General features: G+C 30.5%; 2 protein-coding genes across 2 annotated transcripts in view; both read right to left on the bottom strand.

Moving 5' to 3' along the window:
- LOC145322617 (multidrug resistance-associated protein 1-like) overlaps positions 1-16,458 on the bottom strand; it is a 273,276-nt gene that overhangs the window by 127,639 nt on the left and 129,179 nt on the right. The window lies entirely within an intron of this gene.
- Positions 2,178-16,458, bottom strand: part of LOC145323098 (uncharacterized) — a 35,275-nt gene continuing 20,994 nt past the window's right edge. Inside the window, exons 10-11 of the mRNA XM_080165481.1 lie at positions 16,171-16,288; positions 2,178-4,848 (exon numbers count right to left, since the gene is read on the bottom strand). Of these exons, the coding sequence (XP_080021607.1) occupies positions 4,712-4,848; positions 16,171-16,288 (255 nt within the window). The 3' untranslated portion in view covers positions 2,178-4,711. The remainder of the gene's footprint in view (positions 4,849-16,170; positions 16,289-16,458) is intronic.

Below are 16,458 nucleotides of genomic sequence, written 5' to 3' on the forward strand. Positions count from 1 at the left end.
TGTAGTGGCGCTTAAAGCGATTCACCCGGAGGGTGTGAAAAAAGTGAAGGCAGGCCTTCTTATTTTCAATTTTAGGTGGGGGGGGGGGGGGGGTGGCGTTCATACCCCTCTTCAAAACCTACCGAAGAACTACAGAATAATGATTAAATTGTTGGCTAAAATTGAAATAGAATTAGGAAAATTATGGTTAAAAACTAAAATTTTATCAAAATAAGAAACCACAAGAAGTAGGAAGGGAAAAATAAATATGTTTAGTTATAAGTTATATTGAGCAGAAGGGAAAGAAACAGAGTTCTTCTACTCAAAGTGTCAGTCGAGCACTGTAACCCCCTTCCTCAGTTTAGTAAACAATTGAAACTAAGTGTGGAAGGTTGGTAGTTTTCATCCATTTATAACTCCTGTGGGGTGCCCTCTACTTGCAGTGCCCAAACCCCGAGTCTTTACCTAGATCCAATATAATCTAACCTTACCTTACTCAAAAGCAATAAACGAAAACGAAAAACTACATCCCCCCCCCCTCCCCTATTTTCAATTCATTTTACAAATAAGGGGGATGTTTGTGCTCAATAAGGTACGTGTGGGTAAACGCCAGAATATATCGTATGAAAAAAAAGACCGACTAGTAATACATATAGAGTAGATTAGCTGTCACAAACAAAAAACACAAATTTTATGACAATATGTCTTTATTATAATATTATTGCTTAAAACTGCCATATATGTACAATTTATATGTATAAGTATGTGCGGATTTAATTTACAAAAAAATACAAACAAATTCATAACTTTTAAAAATAAAGAACAAGCGCGATTACGTTCAATATGTAGCGAACCTTTTTTACTAATATAGTATCTGATTTTTTCTAATTTTGGGAAGTTTCTCAAGAGGTGTCTGTTGGGCCCTGAATTTGTTGGGACAAAATTCAACAAGATTATGTTTATTTATACAAAAAAAAAGTATCTTGTTAAGTTTATGAAATGACTTGTTGTGTGAAACCGCCAGATTTTTACTTAATTTTAGGAGATTTTCTCAACATAAAATTCCTTTATTTTCCTTAGTTTCTCTTAACTGCATCGATCCGGGTCTTGGTTAAATTTTTGTGGGAGACTAACTGACAAATAACTAAACAAAACTTGTAGAATATCTTCGCAACTATAAATATATTTCTAAATGGTTTAATTATCTAAATAAAGGTTTAAACAACAAAAAATAATTTGGTCATTGATATATAACAGGATTTCTTTTCAACAAATTTAAATCACTGGTTCTTAAGTATTTTAAATTGTGTTATATACCCAACTTTTTGAAGTTTTTTATATAAAAATATTTTTTTCTTTGGCTTAATTAATTTATATACATAAATATAACAAAATTATTTTTTTTTGTTTAAACAGATTATGAATCCATGTTATTACTTTTTTATTTAAGTCTTAAACAAGGATGACAACATCCATAAGTAGCACAAGACAAACTTAGATGGAAATACTGACGAAGCTATTTCTCGTATTCATTCGAATACGGTGGATAGGAACCGGTTCTCATCCATACGAAAAAAACTATGTCTAGCATCGTATTATATCCAGCTTTCTACGAATATAAAAATGTACAATCATAAGATTAAAACTAGTTTTTAAGTCCGTGCCTTCGGCACCGCGGGGCTAAAAAAACTAGTTTTAATCTTATAAATGTACATTCTATATCCGCGGAAAGCCGTTTATAATACGATGAAAGAAATAACTATTAAACTGCAGATTTTTAGAAATCTTTATTCAAGAATAAATTTTATTAAAATAAATTACATACCCCTTATAGCATCACGGACTGAAAGTCAGACGGACAGACTGGCAAAGTGAATTCTAGAGTAGCTTTACTAATCAAGGGTAGACATAAGTCCATTAGAAATCCAACAATAAAAAATTTAAATAGTTAGGAATATTGAATATTTTGCAGCCGTAGAGCTAATTTCTGGCCAAAATACAATTGTTAAGAAGGATTTAAAAATCTGAAAATACAGATCGAATTTTTACCTTTAAAAATACCCAAAAAAATTATATTAGCAATTCTATAAGTTTATTTTGTCATTATGACTTTGTCATCTGTAATACAAAATAGAAAGATGTCTATCTGTCTGAAGCTTCAGATCTTGGTAACTGCTGAACCAAATGGAGTCCACTCTTCAGGGAATATTTTTACTGATCCTGCGTTGGTTTTAAGCTATTTTTAGGGAGCAACTTTGTTAAGAAATTACTTTTTAATGATATTACTATAGCTTTAAGAATTTCATATGGTAGGGGACTAGGGGCGAAGCAACTATTTATATTATATAAAAATGAATATTATCTACGTCGACTATATAAAAAAAATGGTCATGGCTAATATAGACACATTTGTATTCTGCAAATTATTATGCATTTGCCATACACATAAAAGTAGGTAAAGTAAAGGAAAAATATGCAATATAACAAAAGGAATATGACAATTAAAGAAAATTTACTTTGTCCCAAAATTGTCCTTTTTTTTAACAAAGTGTGTTGTTTTAAAAGGTTTCCTAAAAAAGCATAATCAGATCATTTCTTAGTATGAATTCCAAAAAGAATGTACAAAAAATTATTTTTCAGACATTCAAACCCTCATATTTTAGATTCTATATCCTATACATGTAATATTGGATGCTACGGGCTGATGTGAGATGATTTTATAATGAGCTTACAAAATATTGGATTTTTTACCGTTATTTAAATATCTTTTGGGCTTTTATGTAGGTTATCTATTTAACAGTGATAACACATTTTTTAAAAGTTTCAAAGCATTAATCAAATCAAGGTATATAAAAATGTTTTGTTATAACTTAGTATCTTTGAGAAAAGTTATCGTTTTTCGACATCTTTTGTAGACAGCTTTCCATGGATATTAAAATAAAAAGATTAAAACCAGTTTTGTTAGACCCGAAGGGCCGGAGGTCGGGGTTAACAAAAGTAGTATTGATTTTATGAATTTTATTCTAAGTTTCGTGGAAAATTGTCTTTAATTCGATGATATAATTTTTCAGTATTGCTGAGAACCGGTTCTAATCCACGGGTATTAAGCGGTTTGAAGCCATACTGGAAATTGAATCATCTCTCTCTCTATCTATTGCATTTAATGGTCTGTTGAATGTCCTTTAAGTGCATTTAATTGATAATAATAATTGTGTTAATGGGTCTATCTATGTGCAGCGAGGACCGGGACATTTGAATGTTTATTACACTAGTCCCCAAAGTTTTTAGATAACGTTTTCCTATTCTTTGGCTCAACAACTTTGGATACTTTTAGTGGATTTTGATTACTTGGTTTATTAAGTTGAGTGTCCACACGTTTCAATCACTAATTGTAATCTATTGAAGGGAAAATAATGTGTATATGTACATCAATTTATCGGCCATTGCCCTATACCTTTACATCCCTGGTGTCTACTTCCAACTACTATTTATCATGTAACGTACAATTAGGGTAAGATTTGATAGTTTCCCATTAACCTATCCCTGTATCCCTGAATAATGGGTCTATATATGTCAGTCTTTATTGAGGTGCTGCCATTTTTACAACCAGAAAAAATACAGTTACTGTGTTTTTAACAGTTTACGTAATATACCTTGAAAATACAGGTTTTAAATATGATATTAACGCTGTGTTCATGGATGTAGCATTTTTGACAAATCCCATAGTTTTAAAACAACACTGTCAAAAACACAGTTGCACAATTTTGCTAGTTGTAAAAATGCCATATTTATTTTCTATGAGTGTGTGAGATTAGAAAATTGACCATTCTAACATTCACATTAAATTTTACAACTAAATTGTCTTTATATGAACTTAATTTGATCAACATAGAAAGAAAAGCATATTTTTTAATCGAAGAATATTTTCTTTTTTGTTAGAAGATTTTTTTTTAAATTTCAAAAGATAGAACCAGTTCTTAGCCATATAAAATAATGTATAGCATCGTATTACAGACAATACTCCACGAATATCAAAACAAAACTTGTTTAAAGCTTATATTTTTTCATATTAATTTTCGCAGAAAGCTATCTATGATACGATGAAATAAATAACTATTATCATAATCTGTTTAAACAACTATTTATATAAACGAACAAGCAAATAAAAATGTCAATTTTTGAAGAAAAAAAAACAGCGTTCATATTATCTCTTATTTTAATAATATTATTTCATGTAGAACAATATTTTAGTATTAACAACAATTTATACTTGGATTTATGGAAATATACTTGAATAGAAAGCTTATAACTTTACAAAAATAGACGGATAATCACTAGTTATAGAGAAGTTGCACTACCAATAATATGCTAGCTTTACAAAAAACAAACAAGGATGACAACATCCATAAAAGCGAAGCTCAAACTAGACAGTCAAACGTATAACAATAAATTTAAAGTAAAATTATCTAGAAGTCTAAACAAGAATTTTATGAATGTAAACATACTTGCATTTAAACACTTGATTAGAGAGATGCTTCGCTTATAACATAGTGCACAATTGCCATTTATTGCAAAATCAGAACAATATAATAATTATATCATATAAAAATTGTTTCAGATGTACAATTTTTACGTCCTTAAATGAACCGACGCTTGGAAAGACGTAAGGACGAACGGAACGACCCTAAATATAGAAAAGCTTTGCTTTTAAAAACTAAGCAAGCTTAATATTTTACAAATATAGACGAATATTAACCATCATAAAGATGTAGGTAACTATTAACTGAACCAAAGTTGACTGGTGCTGGGATTTTTCTGCGGCGGATTTTTCTGACAGGGTTGACACCAGGATTTTGTCACCTCCGGGGTCTGAAAAATAAATAATTCAGGTTAGGATGTCTTTCTGTCTTCCCTTTAGAAAAGATCTCGCTAACGACTATTCATTCGTGTTGGGTTCTCCGGAAATACCGTGGTATGATAAAGAGTATAAAAAGTCCGTAACACTAATATTGAAAGTAAGGGAAATGCAGTAACCCGTATACAGGCACAACTCACTACCATGCATTGACAGTTTTAGTTAAGGGTCGTGCAATCAAAAGGTTGGTCGTTTGTTGAACCTTAGTTAGAATGAAAAGCAGTAGGGTTTTTTGTCTGAAGCTAAAGATCTCTTGAAATGTTGTTCTGAAATTGTTGTACTATCAAGAAAGCTTTATGAATTTCATATGGTGTTTTCTACACCTCCTCCACACTCCCGTAGAGGCTAGGGGCGAAGTAGCTAGTCCTATTAAATAGTAGAATATTTTTTGTAACTAAACCGATTTAGAGAATCTTCATGTAGGTCTAGAGGTGATTTAAGGCTATTTTCTTCCCTTCCCTACCACTTTGAATACAGAGCTCCTAGATTCTAGAAGCGCAGCCGCTAGTAGCAAAACAACACTTTATATACAAATACAAAGTACTTCTGACCTTCAGATTTATATGACATTGTACACATTGACGTGAAAATTACCCAGTTGCACAAATATGATTGATTTTTTTCATTTTTAAGTGCACACAGCGACACAAATAATTCAATATTTGAAAATAACTGCAAATAATGGGAAATAATCAGGGAACGAGGGGAAAGAGCAATGCAAGATAAATTAATAGGCCTGAAGCTCCTCATATAGTTTTGAGTGTTGTCCAATATGTAGACATCATTATTAGATAACATATCTCTAAATTGTAACCATTATTTAAAGGTTGACTTAAACTATTAAAATTGTCATGATTGTTACATAAGTGACTGGTATTGCTAAATCTATTATTAAATCCATTGTCCTACCCTGTATCCATGATAATTATGATGGTTATATAAGTCTAGTGACAGGTATTGCTAAATCTATTATTAAATCCATTGTCCTACCCTGTATCCATGATAATTATGATGGTTATATAAGTCTTGTGACAGGTATTGCTAAATCTATTATTAAATCCATTGTCCTACCCTGTATCCATGATAATTATGATGGTTATATAAGTCTTGTGACAGGTATTGCTAAATCTATTATTAAATCCATTGTCCTACCCTGTATCCATGATAATTATGATGGTTATATAAGTCTTGTGACAGGTATTGCTAAATCTATTATTAAATCCATTGTCCTACCCTGTATCCATGATAATTATGATGGTTATATAAGTCTAGTGACAGGTATTGCTAAATCTATTATTAAATCCATTATCCTACCCTGTATCCATGATAATTATAATAGTTATATAAGTCTAGTGACAGGTATTGCTAAATCTATTATTAAATCCATTATCCTACCCTGTATCCATGATAATTATAATAGTTATATAAGTCTAGTGACAGGTATTGCTAAATCTATTATTAAATCCATTATCCTACCCTGTATCCATGATAATTATAATAGTTATATAAGTCTAGTGACAGGTATTGCTAAATCTATTATTAAATCCATTGTCCTACCCTGTATCCATGATAATTATAATGCTTATATAAGTCTAGTGACAGGTATTACTAAATCTATTATTAAATCCATTGTCCTACTCTGTATCCATGATAATTATGATGGTTATATAAGTCTAGTGACAGGTATTACTAAATCTATTATTAAATCCATTGTCCTACCCTGTATCCATGATAATTATGATGGTTATATAAGTCTAGTGACAGGTATTACTAAATCTATTATTAAATCCATTATCCTACCCTGTATCCATGATAATTATAATAGTTATATAAGTCTAGTGACAGGTATTGCTAAATCTATTATTAAATCCATTGTCCTACCCTGTATCCATGATAATTATAATGCTTATATAAGTCTAGTGACAGGTATTACTAAATCTATTATTAAATCCATTGTCCTACCCTGTATCCATGATAATTATAATGGTTATATAAGTCTAGTGACAGGTATTGCTAAATCTATTATTAAATCCATTGTCCTACCCTGTATCCATGATAATTATGATGGTTATATAAGTCTAGTGACAGGTATTACTAAATCTATTATTAAATCCATTATCCTACCCTGTATCCATGATAATTATGATGGTTATATAAGTCTAGTGACAGGTATTACTAAATCTATTATTAAATCCATTATCCTACCCTGTATCCATGATAATTATAATAGTTATATAAGTCTAGTGACAGGTATTACTAAATCTATTATTAAATCCATTGTCCTACCCTGTATCCATGATAATTATGATGGTTATATAAGTCTAGTGACAGGTATTACTAAATCTATTATTAAATCCATTATCCTACCCTGTATCCATGATAATTATAATAGTTATATAAGTCTAGTGACAGGTATTGCTAAATCTATTATTAAATCCATTGTCCTACCCTGTATCCATGATAATTATAATAGTTATATAAGTCTAGTGACAGGTATTACTAAATCTATTATTAAATCCATTGTCCTACCCTGTATCCATGATAATTATAATGGTTATATAAGTCTAGTGACAGGTATTACTAAATCTATTATTAAATCCATTGTCCTACCCTGTATCCATGATAATTATAATAGTTATATAAGTCTAGTGACAGGTATTGCTAAATCTATTATTAAATCCATTGTCCTACCCTGTATCCATGATAATTATAATAGTTATATAAGTCTAGTGACAGGTATTACTAAATCTATTATTAAATCCATTGTCCTACCCTGTATCCATGATAATTATAATGGTTATATAAGTCTAGTGACAGGTATTGCTAAATCTATTATTAAATCCATTGTCCTACCCTGTATCCATGATAATTATAATAGTTATATAAGTCTAGTGACAGGTATTACTAAATCTATTATTAAATCCATTGTCCTACCCTGTATCCATGATAATTATGATGGTTATATAAGTCTAGTGACAGGTATTACTAAATCTATTATTAAATCCATTATCCTACCCTGTATCCATGATAATTATAATAGTTATATAAGTCTAGTGACAGGTATTGCTAAATCTATTATTAAATCCATTGTCCTACCCTGTATCCATGATAATTATAATGCTTATATAAGTCTAGTGACAGGTATTACTAAATCTATTATTAAATCCATTGTCCTACCCTGTATCCATGATAATTATAATGGTTATATAAGTCTAGTGACAGGTATTGCTAAATCTATTATTAAATCCATTGTCCTACCCTGTATCCATGATAATTATAATAGTTATATAAGTCTAGTGACAGGTATTACTAAATCTATTATTAAATCCATTGTCCTACCCTGTATCCATGATAATTATGATGGTTATATAAGTCTAGTGACAGGTATTACTAAATCTATTATTAAATCCATTGTCCTACCCTGTATCCATGATAATTATAATAGTTATATAAGTCTAGTGACAGGTATTACTAAATCTATTATTAAATCCATTGTCCTACCCTGTATCCATGATAATTATAATAGTTATATAAGTCTAGTGACAGGTATTACTAAATCTATTATTAAATCCATTATCCTACCCTGTATCCATGATAATTATAATAGTTATATAAGTCTAGTGACAGGTATTGCTAAATCTATTATTAAATCCATTATCCTACCCTGTATCCATGATAATTATAATAGTTATATAAGTCTAGTGACAGGTATTACTAAATCTATTATTAAATCCATTGTCCTACCCTGTATCCATGATAATTATGATGGTTATATAAGTCTAGTGACAGGTATTACTAAATCTATTATTAAATCCATTATCCTACCCTGTATCCATGATAATTATAATAGTTATATAAGTCTAGTGACAGGTATTGCTAAATCTATTATTAAATCCATTGTCCTACCCTGTATCCATGATAATTATAATAGTTATATAAGTCTAGTGACAGGTATTGCTAAATCTATTATTAAATCCATTGTCCTACCCTGTATCCATGATAATTATAATGGTTATATAAGTCTAGTGACAGGTATTGCTAAATCTATTATTAAATCCATTGTCCTACCCTGTATCCATGATAATTATAATAGTTATATAAGTCTAGTGACAGGTATTACTAAATCTATTATTAAATCCATTGTCCTACCCTGTATCCATGATAATTATAATAGTTATATAAGTCTAGTGACAGGTATTACTAAATCTATTATTAAATCCATTATCCTACCCTGTATCCATGATAATTATAATAGTTATATAAGTCTAGTGACAGGTATTGCTAAATCTATTATTAAATCCATTATCCTACCCTGTATCCATGATAATTATAATAGTTATATAAGTCTAGTGACAGGTATTACTAAATCTATTATTAAATCCATTGTCCTACCCTGTATCCATGATAATTATGATGGTTATATAAGTCTAGTGACAGGTATTACTAAATCTATTATTAAATCCATTATCCTACCCTGTATCCATGATAATTATAATAGTTATATAAGTCTAGTGACAGGTATTGCTAAATCTATTATTAAATCCATTGTCCTACCCTGTATCCATGATAATTATAATAGTTATATAAGTCTAGTGACAGGTATTACTAAATCTATTATTAAATCCATTGTCCTACCCTGTATCCATGATAATTATAATGGTTATATAAGTCTAGTGACAGGTATTGCTAAATCTATTATTAAATCCATTGTCCTACCCTGTATCCATGATAATTATGATGGTTATATAAGTCTAGTGACAGGTATTACTAAATCTATTATTAAATCCATTATCCTACCCTGTATCCATGATAATTATGATGGTTATATAAGTCTAGTGACAGGTATTACTAAATCTATTATTAAATCCATTATCCTACCCTGTATCCATGATAATTATAATAGTTATATAAGTCTAGTGACAGGTATTGCTAAATCTATTATTAAATCACAACAAGGTGCAGCAAGGTTACTATTTCAGTGGTTAGCAGGGATTTTTAGGGATAAGATAATTGATGATAAAAATATAAATTGTTACCCTCAATCACAATTAACAAAATTATTCTTGCTTTGAAGATTCAAATTATTAGTGGAGAAGTTTGGTTACTGATAATTTGTAACACCCAATCAAGTACCCAAAGGGTTTATGAAAGTTGGGTTCCAGTGTAATTTACGCTGCATTGTCAACCGCTTAATAAGCAGATTGTCATATTAAAAAAAACATGCACAATCACATATTTATAAAGTTATTTAAGGCTCTGGATTTGAAGAGATAGAGAAGGACAGAAAATAGCTTAAATCCACCCTAAGGCATACATATAATAATTAAAAAACGTGAAACTTCCCTGGTTTATACTGCTTTATATAGTAGGATGAAATGTCAAACTCCTTGCGAGTAACCGAGCTCTGCACAGTTAGGACTTCTCAGACAAAGGTCGTGCAATCAAAGGGATGGTTGTCTGATAGGTGTTGATACCCTAGGCGATTGAGTGCGTTACATTGCAATTTAAAATGCAGAGTATGTTCAAAGGTAATGTGGATAGGACTTGAGAGTCAAAACGTGCTCTGCTTGAAAAAAAAAACACTAATGAAAAAGGATATTTTCAATAGTATAAACCTAGTAAAATTAATCTACTTTGAGAGAGGGTATTTCCTTACTCCAAAGAATAAGAACACCCATATGGAATTGCCCCTACATCATTCTAGGGGTGAATCCACTGCACTGGTTACTTTATGAGATGAACAGATAATATATAAAAGCAATACGAACATTACAGAAATGTGCATAGAGCTGGAGATACAAATCTTTATAGAAAATGTATTGCACGAAAAGTTAAAAAGAAAAAGTAGGCTAATGAAGGTTGTACTCAGGGATCTACAGGGATAAGACAATGGCAGATAAATTGTTGTAAATCTTAAATGATTATACCCAAAATCACCCCTTCTGTGGATTACAATTAGTAGTTGAAACGTTTGGACGCTCAACTTAATCTACAAATAAAAATTAAATCAAGGTCCCCAAAGTAGTAAACTAATGAATAAGAAAACGTTACTATAAAACTTTGGAGACTAGTTTAAAAAACAGCCCATTGTCCCCTCCCTCCATGGTTGAACTGCATTTTAATCAGATATTATTAAATACAAGGCGAACCTAACGTTCATATAAAACATTGGAATATATTTTTCAGTATGGCTTCCAAACCGATTATTATCCGCAGGATTAAAACCGGTTGTCAGCCATATCAAAAATTCATGTATAGTAAAGTATAACAAACTATTTTCATTAAATACTATAATAATATTAATACCAGTTTTATTAACACGAGCCTTCAGTCCCTCGGAGCTACCAAAACTGGTTATAATTTTGTAACTTTTCAATATCCGCAGAATAAAGTTTCCTGATTAATATTCCTTCAGATTTTTTGGGGCAAAAAGAATTTAAATGCTTTTTTGATAGCAATTTATTAAAATATCTTTGCTAATTTTGTTTTCTATTTTTGCTGGAAAGAATAAACATTTATGTATTTTCTAAGTTTAAGGGTCAGGTGAATGTCAAGTGAATATAAAAAAGAGTATGAATGAATGTTGTCCTTGTGAAAAAGTTTGCATGGCAAATACATAAAAACTTTTTATGTACTGCTAGATTTACTGCAAGAATTCTAATATTTTGCATGGGTTCGGGTATGGGGAATTTGAATTTGAAGAAAAAAAAGATATTTCTTGCCCGAAAAAATTTAGATTTTTCATATGATCATATGCCAGTCTTTTGGAATAAATGAAAAAATTACAAAGCAAGGGGTGAGAGGGTGTCTAGGATTTTAATAAAATTCCCTTGAAAGGGGGGATATCAGGAAAATCTTTGGTAATTTTTTGGGGGGATGTCTAAAAGTTAAATAGAATTAAAGGGAAGCCAAATGGGGAGTTATTTAGGAATAAAATAAAATTGATATGGTCTTCAGGAAATAAGATTAATGAATAAACAATTATGCTTCTAAAATTTTACATTTTCGCATATTTTTTTATTACAGGGTTGAAAGCAATAAAGCGTGAACATTCATAAAAATGAAAGGAGTTATTATTACTTGGATCTTATTCTTACACCTGTTTATCATGTGCTCTAATACAGCAAAAAACTTGTAACTGGCTAAAATAACGATCCTCCTAATCCACCCCCTTATCCCACACCCTCCCCTCCTGCTGGATGAACGAACTTACCAATAAATAATGGTCATGTATATCCACGTATATTCTAAATCCATTTATAAAGGATTCACTATGCTTCATTAAAATTCAAATGCATATATTGAAACGTTTATGTAACAACTATTTAAATTTTCTATGGCTGAATTTTCTAAATGGTCTGGGTTGGACAATATCTTAATTAATTAAATTCTTTTCTTTCTCTGTGTGTGTGTGTGTGTGTGTGTGTGTGTATGTGTGTCTGTCTGTGTGTTTTAGTGGAGTTTGAATTTGAAAGGGTTAATTTCTGGAAAACAAGATTACATCATATGTATATGTTTTAACTTTTTCATAATGAAAAAGTCCATTATTAAAACTATATAATAGTATGTATTTTAACCAATATATATAACCACACTAATTTATGCGAAAAATGAGACATCTCTTTAAAATTTTCATCCCGCCTTGATGAAATATCCATCTGCGCCCCTGTGGACTAAGAATACCAAAGTCAATAAAACAAAAAAAAAGTCAAACTGTCAAAGGCAGAAAAAACGAGCGTATAAAATAGAGAGAGAAAGGATAACAACATCCATTATTGTAGAAGCTCAGTTATGTAAAAACAAGGATGACAACATCCATAAAAGCGAAGCACTGAAACGGTAGGACAAACGGACATTAACACTTGTATAGTGTCAGAACTTAATAATCAGAAAATAAATGTATAAGATTAGAAGCAAAATTGTAAGTAAATTTGTTGAAAAACTGCTTGATACAGGATAATGTTTATGGACATACTTACATTTTTAGGACTTGATTATAGAGTTGCTTCGCTTAAAACAGTATACTTTGTTGTTCCAGGAGTCAATATGCAAAAATCAGATAAATCGGATAATTACATTCCATTAAAATTTGTTGTTAATTTTTTTTTAAAATCAACATGTTTAAAATGGACGTATGGACATTCTGGTAATGATTTTAGAGTTGCTACGCTTTCTAAATCATACCAAACTACTAAAGGAATCACCATGCAAAGTTGACAATTCTAACATGCCTATATTAACGAAAAGAGCTATCCGTTACGGACGTACAGACGTACGGACGGACGGACGTACGGACGGACCGACCCTATTTGTAGAAAAGCTTCGCTTTTAAAAATATTTGAAGGTTTGTTTATGAAAGTAGTCTCCAAAGTTTTATGATAACAACTTCTTATTTGTTGACTGAACAAATTTAGGGACTTTTATTGAATTTTAATTGGTTGGTTCAAGAAGTCGAGTGTTTAAATACTGTATAATTTACAGAAGGGGTAGTTTTTGAAACATCATTTAATTAATCTAATATTGTGTTATCTTTAGATCCCTGCTTATGTACAGACAAATAAATGTTTATAAGATGCTACAAGTTCAGAATAATCACAAACATAACTAAAATAGCATATGTCTATCTTATATAACAACTAAATTAACCTTCTGGATGACAGACCAATGACAAGACAAGAAACTTTGTAGAGAATCTTCGCTGCTATAAAGATTGGTAAGATGAAAAGGAATTCTAATAGGCAGGCATCAGGGATCTTAAGGGATAAGACAATGCACGAAAAATTTGTCTACATTCGCAATGATAATAAACAAAATTACACTGTTGATTGTAATTATTGGTTCAAAAGTTTGAACCGACCAATTTAAATCAATTCAAAGAAGTAAAAGTTTTTCAGCAAAACGAATGAGATAAAATGTCTTAAAAGACTTTGGGTACCAGTATATTTACAGTCCAATGTCACTTCCCTCCATGGCAGTCAGGTAGGTTAATCAAGAGAAGAAAAAGAATTCTCATAACTTGCCACACAACCCATGTCAAACTTTTAACCTGTTATCTAATTAACAAAGGTCTTTGTCATAATGTCATTTGATTACCTTTCTGGCGTAATTTTTGTTGGGGGTAGGGGGTATTACACAATCTTAAAACTTTTAAAACCCCTCCAAAAATAATCAAAAAACTTATTTTTTACAAATTCAGGAAAAAAATTCTAATATTTAGTTCAGCCGTGTATACGATTTTACTGAATATACGTAACGTATAAACATCAAGCTACTTTAGAATTTAGGCTGTTTTATATATCCTACAAATAAAGTAGTAAATATTTTTGGTCTGAAGCTTAAGAGCTTGAATATTGCTTGTATGAATGGGTTGTACTCTTCAGGGAAGCTTATGAATTATTGGGATAGGATATTTTTATAAGCGAAGCTACTCTATAATTCAAACTGTTTATGATCTCCCCCAGAAGTTATGGTCGGAGCCACTAATAGAGCATATATTATGATAATTATTTCCCCTAATTATTTACCACATAAATCATAATAATTACTAATTGCACTGCAGTTTGTTAAGCCACCACCAACAGAACTTAATTTTGTGCCGGGAATGCGGTCAAAGCTTTTGTTAGTTGACATATTAATTGGATAATTTGTCTTGAAACAGGGTGCGCCAAAAATAAAGGACAATATTACTGTAGCTAATATAATTATACATTTTGATTAGGAACCCAGTAAAAGTGTCTGACTATGACGTCAGAAAAAATTAATAATTAACCATTAACCAATGAGAGACCGCTATATATTTTACCATTGGTCAATTACAGTGAATACTGGCTTCTCATTGGTTAATTGTTATTTTTTTCTGACGTCATAGTTCGACACTTTTACGAGGTTCTTTGATTAGGGAGGGTGGGGACATTATGCTGTTTATTGCACTAGTCCCCAAAGTTTTGTATATTCGTTTTCTTACTCATTGACTTAAGAGAATTTTATTGAATTTGATTGGTTGGTTCATTAAGTTACGTGTCCACCGTTTTAACCACTAATTGTAATCTACAGAAGGGGTAATTAGTGTATCAACATTGGAGATATACATCAATTTATTGGTCATTGCCTGAAATATGTTGATCCTATTAAACATTTTTAAAGAAAATATTAAGACACCCAGTACTTTCCTACTACTACTTCATTCTATATTTTCGATTACTGGATATATTATTCTAAGGAGAAATCATCTTAAAATCACTTTTGCCTTATTTTGAATGATTATTTTTGAGACATTTGCTGATATTGTCAACAGCAAAGAAAACAAAGAATTACTTAAAGATAATATATCTAATTATTTTATTTTTTGTTATAGCTATTTCATTCCTTATGAAGTAGCTTATAGTACCTATATTTCACCATTGGTCAGTTACAATGTATACTGGCCTTTCATTGGTCATTTGTATTGTATGACGTCATTTTTATTAAGCACTATAAGCTGCTTTATTTATAATTCTTTTTTTATTTGTTCTTACATCAGGTTGTAATGTCCTCGTTAGTTGTATTTGATACCATGTATATATTTGACTATATCCATGCTCATAATATTATTTGCTTGCTACTTAACACAAAGAATATAAAAGTGAAGCAAGCTGTTGCAAGTAATTATTCTTTACAAGTGTTCATACAAAAAAAAGGATTTTTTTGTGGTACAAAAAATGCAAAGAAAATAACAAGTAAACTGATAAAAAGTAACTATTAGGTTTATTTTACAAATGTACTAGTTATTAGGCAACTGCATTAAATACACATTTTAAATCTATTCATAAATTGACGACTTCACAAATTTAAATACGTAAGGACATTTTTTATTAGCTCCACACCAATAAAAGTGACAGTAAAAAGAATTTATCCCATAATCCATTTTTGATAATAGGTCAAATATTAAAATTAGGGATTAAGAGCAGCTTGACTTCAACAAAATATTTGATCTGTCATTAAAAAAAATTATATCGTTTTTTTCCTAGTTTATAGTTCTATATGAACCTGAACCCAGGTAGAACAAATATTACCTTCTACTAGGACAGGTAGAACATCAGTGTACCTATCAACAACATGAACCTTAACACAGGTAGAACAAATATTACCTTCTACTAGGACAGGTAGAACATCGGTGTACCTATCAACAACATGAACCTTAACACAGGTAGAACAAATATTACCTTCTCCTAGGACAGGTAGAACATCAGTGTATCTATCAACAACATGAACCTGAACCCAGGTAGAACAAATATTACCTTCTCCTAGGACAGGTAGAACATCAGTGTATCTATCAACAACATGAACTTGGACACTGTGTTGTGGACCAATGGCTGGCTGGCAAAAATATTTCCCGCTATCACTGCTTTTCACCTCCTTAAATTAAAGAAAATAAAATACATCATCAGTAAAACTTTTACCGTTTTCGAACACAGTAATAGTGTCTGACTGATTATGACGTAACAAAAAAAATTAGCCAATGAGAGGCCGTTATTGACCAATGGTAAAATTTATAGTGGCCTCTCATTGGCTAATTTTTTTTGTTA

Source organism: Acartia tonsa, chromosome 6, assembly GCF_053477335.1.
Source record: "Acartia tonsa isolate MP-2025a chromosome 6, ASM5347733v1, whole genome shotgun sequence".
NCBI lineage: Eukaryota > Metazoa > Arthropoda > Copepoda > Calanoida > Acartiidae > Acartia > Acartia tonsa.